Raw genomic sequence first — 18,151 nt, 5'->3', positions numbered from 1 at the left:
AAAGCATGTAGTGTGTTTTTGCAGTAATTTGTGTTTTTTTTTTTTGTTTTTTTTTATCTGCTCAAGAAATTGGCCAAAAAAAATAATTAAAAAAAATGCAAAAACGCAAATCGCAGCAAAATCACATTTGCAAAAATCAAAACGCACAGCAACCAGTACTACAGAAAGATCAAAAGCAAACTGCATAGGTGTGTACCAAGCCTTATTCTGGTCACACAGATCAATTTTCAGACGAGAATATTCATATGAAAAATCTGTGTACATTCGCTGAATAAAAGAACGTTGCTTGAAAATTTCACTTGCTTTTAACATTCTGTTTTAAAATGAATGTAATTTCTGAACAAAAACCACAAACACTGTCTGAAAATTCCTTTGACCAAGAAGTTTTCTATTATTTCTAAATTTTCCCGTCACTGTGGTTGAAAACAAACATCGATTTGACCCCACTAACGATTAGAAAATCGAATGAACATTCTTAAAATTAAAATTTTTTTTTGAAGGAAGACATTGTTTTTGTATAGCCAGCATATAATATATTACAATTTCTGTTTGAAAATCTGCAAAACCATCTTTAACTTTTTTTTTCTTTAAATAAGAAAAAATGATCTCTGAGTCTGATGATTTTTACCAGCTTCAACCTCTAATAGTATATACAGTATATCTCTTCTGTCTGTTATTCTCAGAGTGAATTGGAGATTTTGCTCCCTAACCATACAGTTGGTTATTTATATTTACCACTGGATAGAGATATTTAGGAATAAATTGCCTTTTTTAAAACTTTACATTTTAACAAAATTATACACCACACTTTTTTTTAAGGTCATTAACCGATTAATCAAAACAATAATCAGCCAACTAATCGATTTTGAAAATAATCGTTAGTTACAGCCATAATTGCAAGTTTTTTTTTTCTATGCATACTTTATTTTTCTTTTGCCTTCCTATTATCACAGTGGCCATTTTTGCTCAGGGCAGATAACTGCATTTTCCTTTACTTCCTGGTAATCTGGGTCTACCTCCCAGAACATGTGACAGTGCACATCACCTGAGGGGGAAGGTACTGGTGATGTAGCCTTTCTAGGGTGCATCTGTGAGGCCCTAATTACATAATTAGTGCCTCAAGAAACCAGGAAGTGGAAAACTGTAATTGTAAGTAAAAGCAAAACATTTTTTACCTGATGGATGTAAGATACAGTAATTTTACATTACTGCGTTTCCCCAAAAATAAGACCGGGTCTTATATTCATTTTGGCTACAAATAACACACTAAGGCTTATTTTCAGGGGATGTCTTATTTATTTACCATATGTACAATAATCTATATTTATATAGTCATGTCATCTTTTTCTGGCAAAAAAAATATCCCGATCCTTTAAAGCATGATAGACAGCACAGCGCTTGTGCTTTGTCATTTATCCCTCTCTATGCTCTAAAAAACCTGGAATAAAACAATAAAATGTTTTTCAAAAGTTCCTGGGTGCCCTGTCTTATCTCCCCCTGTCAGCTCAGGAGTCAGAATGATAAAATTCGGTAATCCCAAAACCTTGGTTAAAGTCTTAGTAAAATTATGTAACCCGTTCTGATAAAATATTATATAGTTGTGCAGCATGTCTCCTTGTGTAACTTTATTGTGGAAAATACCTTATTTACAACCCACCAAAGCTCTTCTTCCCCGCTCTGAGCACTGCAGAGGGAGGAGCTGCTGACGTCAGATGGCAGGAGAGGAGAAGCTCTCCGGAGGGTCACGTGAGCACCAAGCTGCGCTGTAAATAAGGTATTTTCCACAATCAGTTACACAAGTGGACACGCTGCACATTATATAATCTTTTTACAAAACAGATGTTTTTACAAGTACTTTAGCTAGAGCTTATTTTCGGAGTAGGGCTTATATTGCAGCCATCCTAGAAAATCACGCTAGGTCTTATTTTCGGGGTAGGGCTTATTTTCAGGGAAGCATGGTAGCATGCACAGTTCTATGCTATTGTGATTTTTAGTAAAAGGGGGAATGGTCCGCTTTAAGGCTCATTTCACAATGAAGTGATTTACAGGCACTACAGTGCTAAAAATAGCGCCTGCATAGCGCCTGTAAAGAGCCTCCCCTGTCTCTCCAGTGTGAAAGCTCGGTGCACTGGAGCAGTGCACTTGCGGGAAAGTTCTACAAGCCACATCTTTGCAGTGCTGTAGCAGCGGTTTATACACCCCTCTTAAAGCGCCCTGCCCATTGAAAACAATGGAGCAGCGCCAGAAAACCTCCGCTGCAGCAGCGCTTTGCAGGTGTTTTTAACCCTTTTTCGCCCGCTATAACGACGGTAATACGGCGATAAAAATAGTGCCGCTTTACCGTCGATGACCGCCCACCTACCCCAGTGTGAAAGTAGCATAAGAACTCAGATGACCTTTTCTAATCCATAAGGCTACCTTCACACTGAAGCGCTTTACAGGCGCTACAGCGCTAAAAATAGCGCCCGCATAGCTCCTGTAAAGAGCCTCTCCTGTCTCTCCAGTGTGAAAGCCCGAGTGGGTTTGTAGGATGGTAAAAAAAAGTCCTGCAAGCAGCATCTTTGCAGCACTGTAGGAGCGGTGTATTCACCGCTCCTAAATTGCCCCTGCCCATTGAAATCAATGCAGCAGCACCGCCAAACTGCTGCAGTGGCTCTTTGCGGGCTGTTTTAACCCTTTTTTCCAGCCGCGGGGTTAAAAGCATCCCGCTAGCAGCTGAATAGCACCGCTAAAACAACGGTACCGCCGACGCCGCCCCAGTGTAAAAGTAGCCTTAGAAATGCTATCAACTGGCAGTTGATAATGGAGGTATGCACTTGTGGATGGCGGCGTTTTTTTGTTTTTGTTTCTGTGCAGAGTGCCAAAAAAAGTAGAATGTATAATTGCTCATTATTGTGAATTATGCTTACTGGCATTTCTGCCATGTCTAAACAAGCAACCCCATTCCTTCACTCACACTTGTGCGGTGCCCGCGCCCGCTGAATGACTGCCAAAACACATTATTTAGTGAGGAATGCTGCTGTTGCTAAGCAGTTTTAAATTTAGCCCTCATAATCCCTGTACTTTATTTAAAAAGCTGCTGTAAAATAAGTTGTTTGCAACCCAAACACTTGTATTTAACTTAACTGGTGTTGATGTATGGATCTAGGGGAGAAGACTTCGAGATGGTAACAGTTGTAGATAAGGCTTATCAATCTCTAATGGAAGCAAACTGCAAACAATACATGGAGGAGGAAGTAAACACTACCTCCTTTTTTTTTTTTTTGTGACCTGCAAAGTAAAGGCATACGGTGCTAGTATGCATCGCATACTAGTACATTATATGAAACTTACCTGCAAACGAAGCCCTTGTCGTCCACGCTGAAAGCTGCATCCATCTTCGCCCATCTTGCTTCCGGGCCCATGGACTCTGGCTGTATGACTGACTGGAGCCGCGTGACGTCACACCCACACATACGCATGGGAGCCACTGGTCACCGCACAGGGCCCTGAAGAAACAGCACGGGCAGCCGTTCCTTTGGAGCACATGCGCCGATGACGTCATCGGCGGCTTATACAGTACATATCTCCTAAACGGTGCAAGTTTAGGAGTTATTTACAGTACCTATAGGTAAGCCCCTGATCTGTACTGACAATGCTGCTGGCTGCTGTGCCTCACTAACACAAGAATTGTGTTACAAGCCAAATCACCAGGTGAAAACAGAGAAGAAAAGCCTAAAAAAAGAAAATGAATGCAGCCAGCACATCCAATGATTGATAATCTGCAACATATTACATTTTTGTTTTAGTACTGCTTTAATACGATACTTGTTACATGTTTATTTTTAAGACAAATGAAACATTTCTTTAAGGGTACTTGCACACGTTACATGAACACCAGACATTCCTGTCAGAAAAAAATGCAAGGACGGACTGTATAGCGCTTGCACATATTTGCACGCATGTACGCATACCTAAAAATTTTTCTAGTTTTATTTTAACCCCTTCGCGCCGACCCTACGCAAATTTGCGTTCATGGCTTGAAGCGGTTAGCAGACGCAGGCATCACCCCGGTACCGGTTTTTAGAGCGGGCGGTTGGCTTTTTAGTGATAACAACAGATGCGGCTAAAAGCCGCTTGGCTGTTATCCTAAGGAGCGGGAGGGGATGCCCCGCCACCTTCCGCTGCTCTTCACAGGCTTCTCGTCCCACCAGGAGCCCCGAGCTACGATCCGGCATGTCTGCCGCCTAGGCTGAGACCTGAACAAAGCCGGATTCGGCTTTGATTGGTTCTCCGATGTAAAATCCCGGAAGCAACATCACTTCTGGTTTACTCTGCTGCTAATGGCGCCGATTTAAAAAAAAAATCACAGTATTCAGAATCGCAGTTTTTGGTGTTCTGAATACTTTTAAGTGCAAAGGAGGGATCCCTCCATAAAGAGTACCTGTCACCACCTATTACTGTCACAAGGGATGTTTACATTATTTGTGACAGCAATAAAAGTGATCAGAATTTTTTTTTTTTTTTTTAAAGGGACAATGTCAAATTTTTTTTTTTTTTTTTTAAAGCCCTGCATGCTCACGCAGCAAACAAAACGCATAGGTTAGTTGTGCCCGCAAATGTAAATGGTGTTCAAATCAAACGTGAGGTATCCCTGCGATCGTCAGAGCAAGAGTAACAATTTTAGCAAAAGACCTCCTCTGTAACTCTAACCTGGTAACTGTTACATTTTTTTAAAGCGTCGCCTGTGAAGATTTTTAGGTACCGTAGTTTGTCGCCATTCCATGAGTGTGCGCAGTTTCAAAGCATGACATGTTAGGTATCTATCTGCTCAACGTAACATCATCGTTCACATATATACAAAAAAATTGGGCCAATTTTACTGTTTAGTTTTTTTTTTAATTTTAAGCAGTGCACCAAGCTTTCACACTGGAGAGACAGGAGAGGCTCTTTACAGGCGCTATGCGGGCGCTATTTTTAGCACTGTAGTGCCTGTAAAGCGCCTCATTGTGAAACGAGCCTTAAAGCGGACCATTCCCCCTTTTACTAAAAATCACAATAGCATAGAACTGTGCATGCTACCATGCTTCCCTGAAAATAAGCCCTACCCCGAAAATAAGACCTAGCGTGATTTTCTAGGATGGCTGCAATATAAGTGTCTTTTTTCCCTAAAAATTGCGTTTGAAAGACCGCTGCGCAAATACCGTGTGACATAAAATATTGCAACAATCACAATTTTATTCTCTAGGGTCTGTGCTAAAAAAATATATAATGTTTGGGGGTTCTAAGTAATTTTCTAGCAAAAAATACATATTTTAACTTGTAAGCAACACATTTCAGAAATAGACTTAGGCATTTAAAGGGTTAATCAAGGGAGTGTGCCCTATGCATGTATATGTATGTAAAAATACTGGCCAGCAACACAGATTTTTGTATTTTTTTTTTGTATTTTTTTTTTTGTTTTTTTTGTTTTTTTTATTATTATTATTACTGATCTATACACAGAGCAAGTTTACACTCATGTGTGTTACAGGCCCAGTAAAAGCAATGAGCTGCATTTAGATCAGTAAAAAAATGCCTGAATTCCTAAAAACATGACTTTTTTTAGGTGTCAGTGTGTGGAAGAGGCCTAACTACTGCTAATTTTGAAACGCCATCGTTTAGATATACTGCCAAATAATACAGCAGCTATTGGGGTATGTACAATACATGTATTACTGCATATACTGTATATGGGTAGAGTCCAATATGGTGGGCATAGGTGTATTGTGAATAGTCCTTTTGACCATTCACTGTAGTAGTGGGGTCCAGTAGGTTTCACTGTTGGGACATCTTCAGATCTTAGAAGCATGTTCCAATTCCAACACACACCAGTTCTTTTTCTGTTCTATTATTTTGCATTTTTAAAATATGCAGTGCTTGATTAGCAGACAATTTTATTCTGCTTATTGGTGCTATAATTAAATACATTTGTGCAAGGTTGTAATTAGATCTTGCTGGCTCAATGCTGGGACATTCCATCAAAGGCAGGCTCCTCGGGGTATATGATACACCAGACACATCTAACACGTTACTGATTTCCGATATCTCAGTCTACAGCATGTTCTCAAGAAGTGGTTTATTGTTTTTAAAGACATTGCTTGTTCTGTTAAAGGGAAATAAACATCTGCATAGCATACATTTCTATAGGAATGTGTCATGCATAGATTTTCATGCTTGGTGTATTATAATGGTATCTGCTGTTTGGAAATTTTAGAAAATAATTATTAGAAAGGTGATACTACATAACTTACAAAATGATTGTTGTTTGATCACAATGTTACAGTTTCCTCCAGCTGTCACATAATATAATATATCTATGACATATCAAGTCACATTGGAGTGTTAATACAAAAGATCTATGATTGCTTTGTAGCATATCAACTGATTTTTACTGAAATTTTAATAGAGGGGAATAGTAATGTTTTATACACGATAGAGGATTCTGAACCAAACCCTAACTTTAAAGATCAGTATCATGAAATGATTGTAGTATTGGGTTTTGATAATTATTCATATATTGACAGCAGTGATGTTGGGTATTAGCTTCTTGTGAGTTTGAAAAAGCCACACTGTTGTCTACTGATGTATAATAGATTGCTATGGGCTGCTGTATTCCTTTACCCATTCAATTTCTGGTAATTTTATAATGTGGTAACACCGTTTCAATACAGGGCATTTTCACCCCCTTCCTTCCCAGACCAATTTTTAGTTTTCAGCGCTGTCGCACTTTAAACGACAATTGCGCGGTCGTGCGACGTTGTACCCAAACAAAGTTGACGTCCTTTTTTTCCCACAAATAGCTTTCTTTTGGTGGTATTTGATCACCTCTGCGGTTTTTATTTTTTGCGCTATAAACAAAAGAAGAGCGACAATTTTGAAAAAAAAACACAATATTTTTTACTTTTTGCTATAATAAATATCCCAATTTTTAAAAAAAAAAAAAGCTAATTTTTTTCCCTCAGTTTCAGCTGATACGTATTCTTCTACATATTTTTGGTAAAAAAATAAGCGTATATTGATTGGTTTGCGCAAAAATTATAGCGTCTACAAAATACGGGATAGATTTATGGCATTTTTAAAAAAAAAAAAATATTTTTTTTTTTTTACTAGTAATAGCGGCGATCGCGATTTTTTTTTTTCGTGACTGCGACATTATGGCGGATACATCGGACACTTTTGACACATTTTTGGGACCATTCACATTTATACAGCGATCAATGCTATAAAATTGCATTGATTACTGTGTAAATGTGACAGGCAGTGAAGGGGTTAACCACTAGGGGGACACAAGGGGTTAAATGTGTTTCCTAGGGAATGCTTCTAACTGTAGGGGGCGGGGACGTACAAGAGGAGGAGACCGATCAGTGTTCCTCTGTACTGGGAACACAGATCGCTCTCCTCTCACCTGACAGGACGTGGATCTGTGTGTTTACACACACAGATCCACGGTCCGGCCCAATTAACGGGCAATCGCGGGTGCCCGGCGGACACCGCGGCCGCCGTGCACACGCACCGGGTCCCGAGCAACACGGCACGCGCGCGCCCCCTAGACGGCCGGGAACCCGAGGCCGTCATATGACGTCCACCCAGGATGGGAGATCCCATCTGTGGACGTCATATGTCTATACGCGGGTAGGGAAGTGGTTAATTGAAACCCTTATGCCCTGTACACACAACCGGTTTTGCCGTCGGAATAAACTCCAAAGGTTTCTTCGACGGAGTTCCGGTCAAGCGGTCTTGCATACACACGGTCACACCAAAGTCCGAGCGTTTAGAACGAGGTGATGTACAACACGTATGATGGGACTAGAAAAAGGAAGTTCAATAGCCAGTAGCCAATAGCTTCCGTTTGGTACGTCAGAACAGCATACAGACGAGCGGGTTTCCAGATAGTAATTAGTTCCGTCGGAAAAATTTAGAACATGTTCACTATCTAAGTCCGTCAGAATTTTCGATAGAAAAAGTCAGATGGGGCATACACATGGTTGGAAAATACGATGAAAAGCTCCCATCAGACTTTTTCTGACGGACATTCCGCTTGTTTGTACGCGACATTAGGCTGGGTTCACACCTATGCAAATTGGATGTGGATTTCCCTGCATCCAATTCGCATAGCAGGAGAATGTGACCGCGGCTGCGGAGCGCACTGCATAGTGCGTCTTTGGCTCCATTCCCATTTTTTCCAGCATTTTTGCAGAGTTTTTGCAGCGTTTTTGTACAGGCTTTTTGAAGTTCAAAAGGTCACCAATGTAAAAGCAGTAAAATGCCTGTAATCTGCCAAAAAAAAAAAGCTCATGTACTTTTTTGAGCAACGGGCGTTTTGCTTTAGGCAACAGAACGCTCAGATGTGAACAGGGGCCATTGAAATAAATGGGATTTGTCTTGTTGGGCGTTTTTAGAGCTGAGGCTTACAGCAGAAAAGCGACCCAAAACTTCCAGGTGTGAACAGAGCCTAAAGCCTTGTACACACAGGCAGAAAATCGTCTGGTTCAACTGGCTATTCTACTGATGAACAGGCATGCTGGAAAGCCAGCAGCCAATCAGCTGGCAGCGCTGATCAGTGTGTTCTGGCGATCCACCTGTTAGAACACAAAGACACAGCAGGGGGATGATCGGCGCATTAACATCGCTTGTGTTAGTACGGCAATCTTTCCGTTTTTTCTTTTTAGTTCAGCCCACTGGGTTGAATGCAAAAAACCTTCTAGCATGTACTTGGCTTAAGGGTTCTTTTACACTCAGTGGAGTGTGGTGCCTTCTGAAGAGTACTCCAGGTTTGGATAGCATTTTAGAAGCATTATATTGCCTCCTCTCTGCCTGATTTAATTCTTTAATGCCACGCCGCAATCCTGTGCATTGCATGCAGCTGTGGTGTGGCCCCATTGAACTTAATGAGCGAATTTGACAAACTATGGCACTTGTGAAACTCTGCACCCCAAGTCAAAAATACCATGGTCACCAAGCAGATAACCATGGCTTTAGCATGTGAGCAGTCCCCATCCTGCTGTTGTTTTACATTTCGGGTGGGTGGCAAAAACGCTGCTCGGCTACCAGTCTTTACTGCCCCCCCCCCCCAACTGCCCATTTGAAAGAGGCCTAATGCTTTGCTATAGAGTGGGGACGGAAAGTATTCAGACCCCTTTAAATTTTTCACTCTTTGTTATATTGCAGCCATTTGCTAAAATCATTTAAGTTAATTTTTTTCCTCATTAATGTACACACAGCACCCCATATTGACAGAAAAACACAGAATTGTTGACATTTTTGCACATTTTTAAAAAAAGAAAAACTGAAATATCACATGGTCCTAAGTATTCAGACCCTTTGCGGTGACACTCATATATTTAACTCAGGTGCTGTCCATTTCTTCTGATCATCCTTGAGATGGTTCTACACCTTCATTTGAGTCCAGCTGTGTTTGATTATACTGATTTGACTTGATTAGGAAAGCCATACACCTGTCTATATAAGACCTTACAGCTCACAGTGCATGTTAGAGCAAATGAGAATCATGAGGTCAAAGGAACTGCCTGAAGAGCTCAGAGACAGGATTGTGTCAAGGCACAGATCTGGCCAAGGTTACAAAAAAATTTCTGCTGCACTTAAGGTTCCTAGGAGCACAGTGGCCTCCATAATCCTTAAATGGAAGACGTTTGGGACGACCCTTCCTAGAGCTGGCCGTCCGGCCAAACTGAGCTATCGGGGGAGAAGAGCCTTGGTGAGAGAGGTAAAGAAGAACCCAAAGATCACTCTGGCTGAGCTCCAGAGATGCAGTCGGAAGATGGGAGAAAGTTGTAGAAAGTCAACCATCACTGCAGCCCTCCACCAGTCAGGGCTTTATGGCAGAGTGGCCCGACGGAAGCCTCTCCTCAGTGCAAGACACATGAAAGCCCGCATGGGCTGAAGGACCTCTGTCCTGAAGGACTCCAAGATGGTGAGAAATAAGATTCTTTGGTCTGATGAGACCAAGATAGAAATTTTTGGCCTTAATTCTAAGTGGTATGTGTGGAGAAAACCAGGCACTGCTCATCACCTGTCCAATACAGTCCCAACAGTGAAGCATGGTGGTGGCAGCATCATGCTGTGGAGGTGTTTTTCAGCTGCAGGGACAGGACGACTGGTTGCAATCGAGGGAAAGATGAATGTGGCCAAGTACAGGGATATCCTGGACGAAAACCCTCTCCACAGTGCTCAGGACCTCAGGCTGGGCCGAAGGTTTACCTTCCAACAAGACAATGACCCTAAGCACACAGCTAAAATAACAAAGGAGTGGCTTCACAACAACTCTGTAACTGTACTTGAATGGCCCAGCCAGAGCCCTGACTTAAACCCAATTGAGCATCTCTGGAGAGACCTAAAAATGGCTGTCCACCAACGTTTACCATCCAACCTGACAGAACTGGAGAGGATCTGCAAGGAGAAATGGCAGAGAATCCCCAAATCCAGGTGTGAAAAAATTGTTGCATCTTTCCCAAAAAGGCTCATGGCTGTATTAGATCAAAAGGGTGCTTCTACTAAATACTGAGCAAAGGGTCTGAATACTTAGGACCATGTGATATTTCAGTTTTTCTTTTTTTAATAAATCTGCAAAAATGTCAACAATTCTGTGTTTTTCTGTCAATATGGGGTGCTGTGTGTACACTAATGAGGGAAAAAATGAACTTAAATGATTTTAGCAAATGGCTGCAATATAACAAAGAGTGAAACATTTAAGGGGGTCTGAATACTTTCCATCCCCACTGTATAACCAATTATCAAAATAATATTTGTAAACTGTGATATGAAGTACACATTTTAAGGTATCCAATCTTCCTTGGATGCCTTAAATGTATCTAATCCCTAAACCAAAATTGTTTTTTTTTCCCACAAGAAAAGTTTTATTGATCATAATAAAGTTGTGTTTACAATACATTCAGCAATTCAGTCAAAGTTGGCGCCATGACCTCGATATGCAACTGATTGACATAGGCTGTAGGTAGGGTACGGGTCATGACATCAAGGGTGGAGGGAAACTGTTTAACATAGAAATTTGTAAAAAAGCATAAACAATGTAGCGGAATCTGATTCTGGTCAAGTGTTAGCAGTAGTGATGATAGTACCATTGGGACCAATGTCATCAGGTCCAACCATGGTGGCAGTAGAGTCAATAGACTTAACCGTTGTTTGTTCAGGAGCGCTCCTAACTGAATGTAATGGGAAGTCAAATTTTTTCAGGTATGTAGATAGAAGAGAAAAAATCAGGGGGGGGGAAGTAGGGAGATAGAGGTTTAGAATAGAAAAAGGAAGGGAGAGGGAAAAGGAAGGGCGGATGTGGGGGGGGTGGGGGCCACTCTCCCATCCAACGTCTCCATCCAAGGCAAAGATTTCTATCAGGTATTCTAGGTGGCTGCGGTCAGAGAGGGAAAGTAGGAGTTGTAGCTCTCGGTTCACTTAAAATGAGTCCAGCAGGCCCAGGTGATCGTGAATTTTTGCATGCGCTATTGAGAAGTGAGAATCCATTCCTCCATCTCTTCTATCTTAGATATCTTAATCAGCCGATTCCTGATTGATATGAGTATGACCGCAGAGCGCCAGTGAATTGGAATGCAGAGCCTGGCCGCATTGACCATGTGCATAGCCAGCGATTTGTGATATTCATGTTTAGGGAGGGACATGTGGTGTAAAAGATATTGTGCGGCTTGTAGTCCAGCGTGTATGTGGTGACTCGAGCTATTAGGGCATGTACCTCCCTCCAAAATGGTTGGAGCAGTACACAATCCCACCAGATATGGAGCATGGAACTATCTGTTTTTTTACATCTCCAGCAGACATTTGGAATTGTGGGAGAGAATTTGTGTAATCCAGCTGGGGTTCTATACCATTGAGTTTTTAAATCCATTTTCCTGGATTGCTACGTTCAGTGAGCCTTTTGTGTGTGTTTGTAGATATCAGTGCAATCTTCGTCATTAAGTGTCAATTGTAATTCCTTTTCCCAGGATACACGCAAGGTATCCTTTTGTTTGGGGGGGGGGGGAGTCTTCTTGGAGTATGGAATATATGTGTGATATGAGATGTCTTTGTGGCAAATTCCATGAGCACAGGGATTTGAAGGATGTAGGTTGTCTGCTCCAAGTGGTCTCTGGGTCTCGCAATGTGGGAAAGCTTCTCACCTGTCTATATGACCAGAAGGGGAACGATTTGGTGCATGAAGTAGACACTAGGTCCTCGTAGGTACATATGCGTCCTTTACTATAAAACAGGTGCGCCCATATGTCCCTGTGGGGCCATTCCTGTTGTAAAAATGTATTAGATATCCCAGGGGTGAACTCAGGATTTCCCCTTAGAAATGTCATTGGATCTGGGTGGGTGGAGCATTTAAAGGAGCCCATTGTCTTGTTAAAAGCCGACAGCGTGGGGTGTATAAGAGGATGTGTCCTTAGGTTTAGTGGCCAGAGTGAAGGTGCCAGCCAAGGGATTATGTTTGTTGGGGTATGTGTGAAGGAGTCCTCTAAGGATACCCATGCCTTCCCATCCCTATGGACGTGCCAGTACACAATCCTAGTCAGATGGCAGGCTAGATAATATTTATGAAGATCCGGAAGCCCGATTCCACCTTTAGTTTTGGAGCGTGTAAGGCGCGCGTATTTGATGCGAGGGGCATTGTTCTTCCAGATGAAGGCGGAGCACGCTTTTCTGTATGATGCGAAAAAAGATGGAGGCAGGTGAATAGGGATCGTTTGCATTAGATAAAGTAGGCGGGGGAGAATAATCATTTTTATTAGGGCAGAGCGCCCGAACCAGGATATGTTAAGATCCAGTCCTTCAGGTCTACTTGGATCTTGGAAAGGGCTGCTAGGAAGTTATGGCTATAGAGATCAGATATTGTCCTGGTGATTTGGATGCCGAGGTTGTGATAGCCTCCCTTTTCCAAGGAAATGGGAATGATTCAAAAATGTAGTTTATTGCAGCTTACCAATATGTAGATGTGATGGCTGCTCCTTTTTTCAGGCATTTTTTTTGCTTTTTATTCACCTAGTGATTTGGTTAATGGCACGGTTCCTGTCCTTAGGTGACAATGCTCTCGCATTACTGTACCGTAACTTCCATGAACTGAACTGAAATTTCAAACATTAGCTCAGACATGAAGGTTGCTCAGCTATTTTTCTTTGAACTGCAAAGCAACACTCTCTGTATAATGGAAATGAGGAGAGGGGGAGATGTAGTAGAAGAGCAGCCTAGGGTGACAACTCTGCTCCTCCATAGACAAAGTGAGCGTTGTCACCCTTGGACAAAAGTGTGTTCATTGCAGCTACCCCATAAGGGATGGTAAGCTGAAAAATATAAACCTTTTTTGTTTCTAGGGTTAACCACTTCCCGCCCACGCTATAGCCAAAAGACCGCTACAGCGCAGGCTTACTTTGCCAGGAGGGCGTACATGGACGTCCTCCCGTGATTGGACTCATCTGATCACAGATTGGGGTAAAAGGCCTTTACCATGTGATCAGTTGTGTCCAATGACAGCTGATCATGATGTGACAGCTTGAGGAGAGGAGAAGAAAGCCGATAACTGGCTTGTGTTAAAGGGACATCGGCACTGATAATCAGGGTACTGACAATCAGTGCAACAGTGCCCATCAGTGCTGCCAATCAATGCCCATCAGCGCCTCCTCATCGTTGTCACCTATCAGCGCTGTCTATCAGTGCCCATCGCTGTCATCAGCGCACATCATTGCAGGATAAAAATTAACTGTTTGCACAATTTTATAACAAACTATAAAAAATTTTTTTTTTTCCCAAAGTTTTCAGTCTTTTTTTGTTTGTTTAGCAAAAAAATAAATAAAAATCCAGTGGTGCTTAATCATCACCAAAAGAAATCTCTATTTGTGTGAAAAAAATTATAAAAATAAATATATGGGTACACTGTTGCATGACCGCGCAATTGTCATTCAGTGTGAGAGCGTTGAAAGCGGAAATTTGGCCTGTGCAGGAAGGGGGTAAAAGTGCCCAGTAGGCAAGTGGTTAAATATACTTTTAACTTACCTTCCTAATTGTTGAATTCTAAGTACAAGATTGTAATGGCTGTTCTAATCTCCACCAGCCAGGCTCAGCAAGTGAACCCTTTCTTCTACTGCCTCTTAGTGCATATTACCTTAGCCATAAATGGTAAACTTGATGCAGTAAAGAATGTGTTTTGTCATAGATGGTGATTTTGGAGCTCTGTGTTTACAATAGCACCTTTTATACCATGAGCCCTAATCAAGCGCAGCTCATGGATCATAGCAGCTTAATTGTCAGCCATATAATACACTTGTAGCAGGATGGGTTCATTCAGGCCTAAACCATGCTATTCTTTCAAAACATAGTAGTGCTGTGCTACATGAAATGTTCTTTCATCTATCAATATGATCAGCCCCTCTTCTACAGGTATACCAGAGATTATGTGTTATTTGCCAAAAATAACACTCTTTCATGTGAACACTATCAGCTCTTGACCTGCAGGTTCCTCAAGACAACAGACCATCTAGTAAAAATGTATTCAGTAAAAATAACATACTATAATAAGCTACCATGTTAGGTAGATGAGAATATATACATTGATCAGGCATAATTTTATGGGGTGTGCATTATAAGTTCACCTTTTCTGCAGAATTTCAGTTTTCATAATAAATAGAAGCGTTTATTTTATTGTTGTTATTTGGATATACCGTATTTATCAGTGTATAACGTGCACCTTCACTTTAAGAGGGAAGTTTCAGGAATAAAACTTAGATTTTAAATAAAGAACTGTGAAGCAAAATAAGGGTTAGTGCCCATCAATGCAGCCTAATCAGTGCCTATCAGCAGCCTCACCATTGCCATGAATGCAGACTCACTGTTGCCATAAATGCAGACTCACTGTTGCAATGAATGCAGCCCCACCACTGCCATGAATGTAGCCCCATTATTGCCATGAATGCAGCCCCACCATTGCCATGAATGCAGACTCACCATTGCCATGAATGCAGCCCCACCTTTGCCATGAATGCAGCCTCACCCTTGCCATGAATGCAGCCTTACCCTTGCCATGAATGCAGCCTCACTCTTGCCATGAATGCAGCCTCACTCTTGCCATGAATGCAGGCTCACCCTTGCCATGAATGCAGACTCACTGTTGCCATGAATGCAGCCTCACCCTTGCCATGAATGCAGCCTCACCCTTGCCATGAATGCAGCCTCGCCATTGCCATGAATGCAGCCCCGCCATTGCCACGAATGCAGCCCCGCCATTGCCACGAATGCAGCCCCACCATTGCCACGAATGCAGCCCCACCATTGCCACGAATGCAGCCCCACCATTGCCACGAATGCAGCCCCACCATTGCCACGAATGCAGCCCCACCATTGCCACGAATGCAGCCCCACCATTGCCACGAATGCAGCCCCACCATTGTCACGAATGCAGCCCCACCATTGCCACGAATGCAGCACCCCCATTGACATAAATGCAGCACCCCCATTGCCATGAATGCAGCCTCACCATTGCCATGAATGCAGGCTCACCATTGCCATCAGTGCAGCCTGATCCATGCCCATCTGCAGCCTTGGAGGGGACAGGGAGGGGGCGGGATGAGCGCCAACACATTACATACAGAAGAATCTGTTTTCTTGGTGGCCTCTTTAATACCTCTTTAATAAATTGAGAACCATGGTCTTAGATCAGTGGTTCTTAACCCTGTCCTCAAGTACCCCCAACAGGCCATGTTTGCAGGTTTTACTTTATCTTTAAATCTGAGTCAGTGGCTTGGTATTTTGGACAGTTATTTTATCTAAGAGAAATTCCCAAGACATGGCCTGTTTGAGGACAGAGTTGAGAACCATTGTCTTAGGCCATTCAGCAATTTTGTTACTAATTTCTGGACTTGCTCTGTCATCAATATCATTTTAGAAGTGAGGTCTCTAGAACTGAACATATGAATGATGATGATGATTTGTATAGCGCTGCTTATGCGAACTGAATCGCCGCTAGGCCTCATAGTCGGATTGATGCTCAAAAAACAAATAGGCTGTTCACTGTACAAGGAATGATTCGCTTTGTCAGGGAATTTTCCTGTAGCTTAGTGAATGAGGTGAAGTTCTGCTGGCTTCCTTCATACTATCATGTGCAATCATCCTGTTTCTGTTTTATTTTACTTGCATTTGATTGGGTATTCTTTGCAAAGTGAATGTTCCCTTGCAACCTGAACAGCCTATTTGTAAATCAACCCTAGTGTCCTAAATGAGTTCTAACTAAAGATCTAGATAGGACAATCGGGACCTTTTTGTAGTTCTGGCCAACACTGTACCGCCCAATATTTCCCCAAGTGCATTTTTTTTTTATGTAGAAAAATTGGAACTGAAATTTTAACAAATTTTCCCAATCCTCTATCAATGCAAAACTGTGTTCCAGGTTACAAACAGCAAAAAGACATACCTTACCCACCAATCCTTTAGTTATATATCACTTGCAAACAGATTAAATAGAGCAGAACCCAGTACAGAGCCTTGAAGTACACCACTAATGGCTGGTCCCTGGTAATCAATGTTCTTGTAAACTTTCTATATACTAACAGTTATATTACAATAAGTGTGTAAACATGTGAAGTGGCCTTCTAAGTGCTGCAAAGCTTAGTGTGTAGATCAGTACAGTAACAACTCATTTATGTGTATTGTTGTGTTGTTTTTTTCCAGACTTTTCTAAGAATAGGCTGACAGAAGTGCCGGTTGAAGTCTGCCATTTTGTGTCACTAGAAGCACTCAACTTATACCACAATTGTATCAAAATTATTCCTGAGGCATTAGCAAATTTACGGATGTTAACTTACTTAAATATAAGGTATATTTATTTTATTGCTAAGAATACAGCTTGCCAAACTACAGTATATAAACCTTGTTGACATGAAATCTGTGCTATGCATTGAGATAATATTGTAATATTTACCTGATTCAAGCTCCCATTTTACCTGCTTACTGCTCCATATTATTGTATTACTTGTATAACTGTTCACTGGACATGGAAGCCGCTCCTGGCTGTTATGTTGACCCTCTTTCTTTCATAGTTTGAATTACTTACTATAACAAGTATGCCATTAAAATAGAAAAAAGGAAAAACTTTATTTTTATTTTTTTTGGATAGCGTAAGGGAGGATTCATAATTCTTGTCAGTTTTTTTTTTTTTTTGTCCCATTGGGGGGATTTCCCCTTACTTCTTGTCTTATAGCCAAAACAAGGAGTATGAGACGATCCCTCCAAGGTGAGGAAATCACCGGTTGTCACCAGGGTCAGCAAAGCTAGTTTCCCATTGGAAGAGTTCCACTCTTTTTCTGTTCTGGCGACAACCCAAAATTTGGGATTACACATACAATAATAAAAACTAAGCAGTTGTTATAATCCCTCTCCACTCTAAAACCAAAGAAAGAAAAAATAAAGTTTTGTCTTTAGTTATACTTTAAAGTGGTTCTAAAGAAAAAAATTACTTGAATGCATTCTATGCATAAAGGTCCTCATTGGGGTCCTCATTGGATAGATCGATAGCAGCGCAGCCATTGGCTCCCACTGCTGTCAAACAAATCCAGGGAGCAGGGGACTGGGCCGAGTCCTGTTGTCTGTGTCAATGGACGCAGCAGCAGGACTCGGGAGTGCACCCGCACGGGTGTCCCCTTGGAATGGGGGTCTCCGTGGGGGCACTCGATGCGGGGAGTAGCCAGGAGCGCCGCTAGGGGACCCCAGAAGAGGAGAATTGGGGCCACTCTGTGCAAAACCCTTACACAGAGGAGGTAATTATAACATGTTTGTTATTTGAAAATTAAAAAAATTTTTTTTTTAAATTTACAAACCCTTTTAAACACCTACCCGGCACCTCTCTCAATCCAGCGCTGCCCCACTGGCAGCATCGTTGCTCTCTCTTCCTCTTTTCACAGGAGCAGCGGAGCCTCCTGTAAGGAGGAAGCGAGGGGCATTGTGACACCGCACTGCATGTGTCTATGGATGCACACAGCCTGGCTCAGGAGCGTGTCCGCATGGGTGCCCCCTCAGCACACAGGCTTGCTGAGTGGGCAACTGCAGGAAGGGATGAGCAGACTGTGCCAGTGGGGGAAGAGGCAAGAGACCACTTTTGTTCCAAACCATCGCACAGATT

At 42.0% G+C, this 18,151-nt stretch overlaps 1 protein-coding gene across 7 annotated transcripts in view; it reads left to right on the top strand.

Moving 5' to 3' along the window:
* Positions 1-18,151, top strand: part of LRCH1 (leucine rich repeats and calponin homology domain containing 1) — a 377,798-nt gene that overhangs the window by 148,606 nt on the left and 211,041 nt on the right. For all 7 annotated transcript variants that reach the window (XM_073614132.1, XM_073614135.1, XM_073614129.1 and 4 more), the window contains exon 2: positions 16,705-16,849. In XM_073614132.1, coding sequence (XP_073470233.1) covers positions 16,705-16,849 — 145 coding nt within the window. The remainder of the gene's footprint in view (positions 1-16,704; positions 16,850-18,151) is intronic.

Source organism: Aquarana catesbeiana, linkage group LG02 (genome assembly GCF_042186555.1).
Source record: "Aquarana catesbeiana isolate 2022-GZ linkage group LG02, ASM4218655v1, whole genome shotgun sequence".
Lineage (NCBI taxonomy): Eukaryota > Metazoa > Chordata > Amphibia > Anura > Ranidae > Aquarana > Aquarana catesbeiana.
The sequence above is the reverse complement of the archived record's forward strand: the minus strand, read 5'-3'. Positions and strand labels throughout refer to the sequence as shown.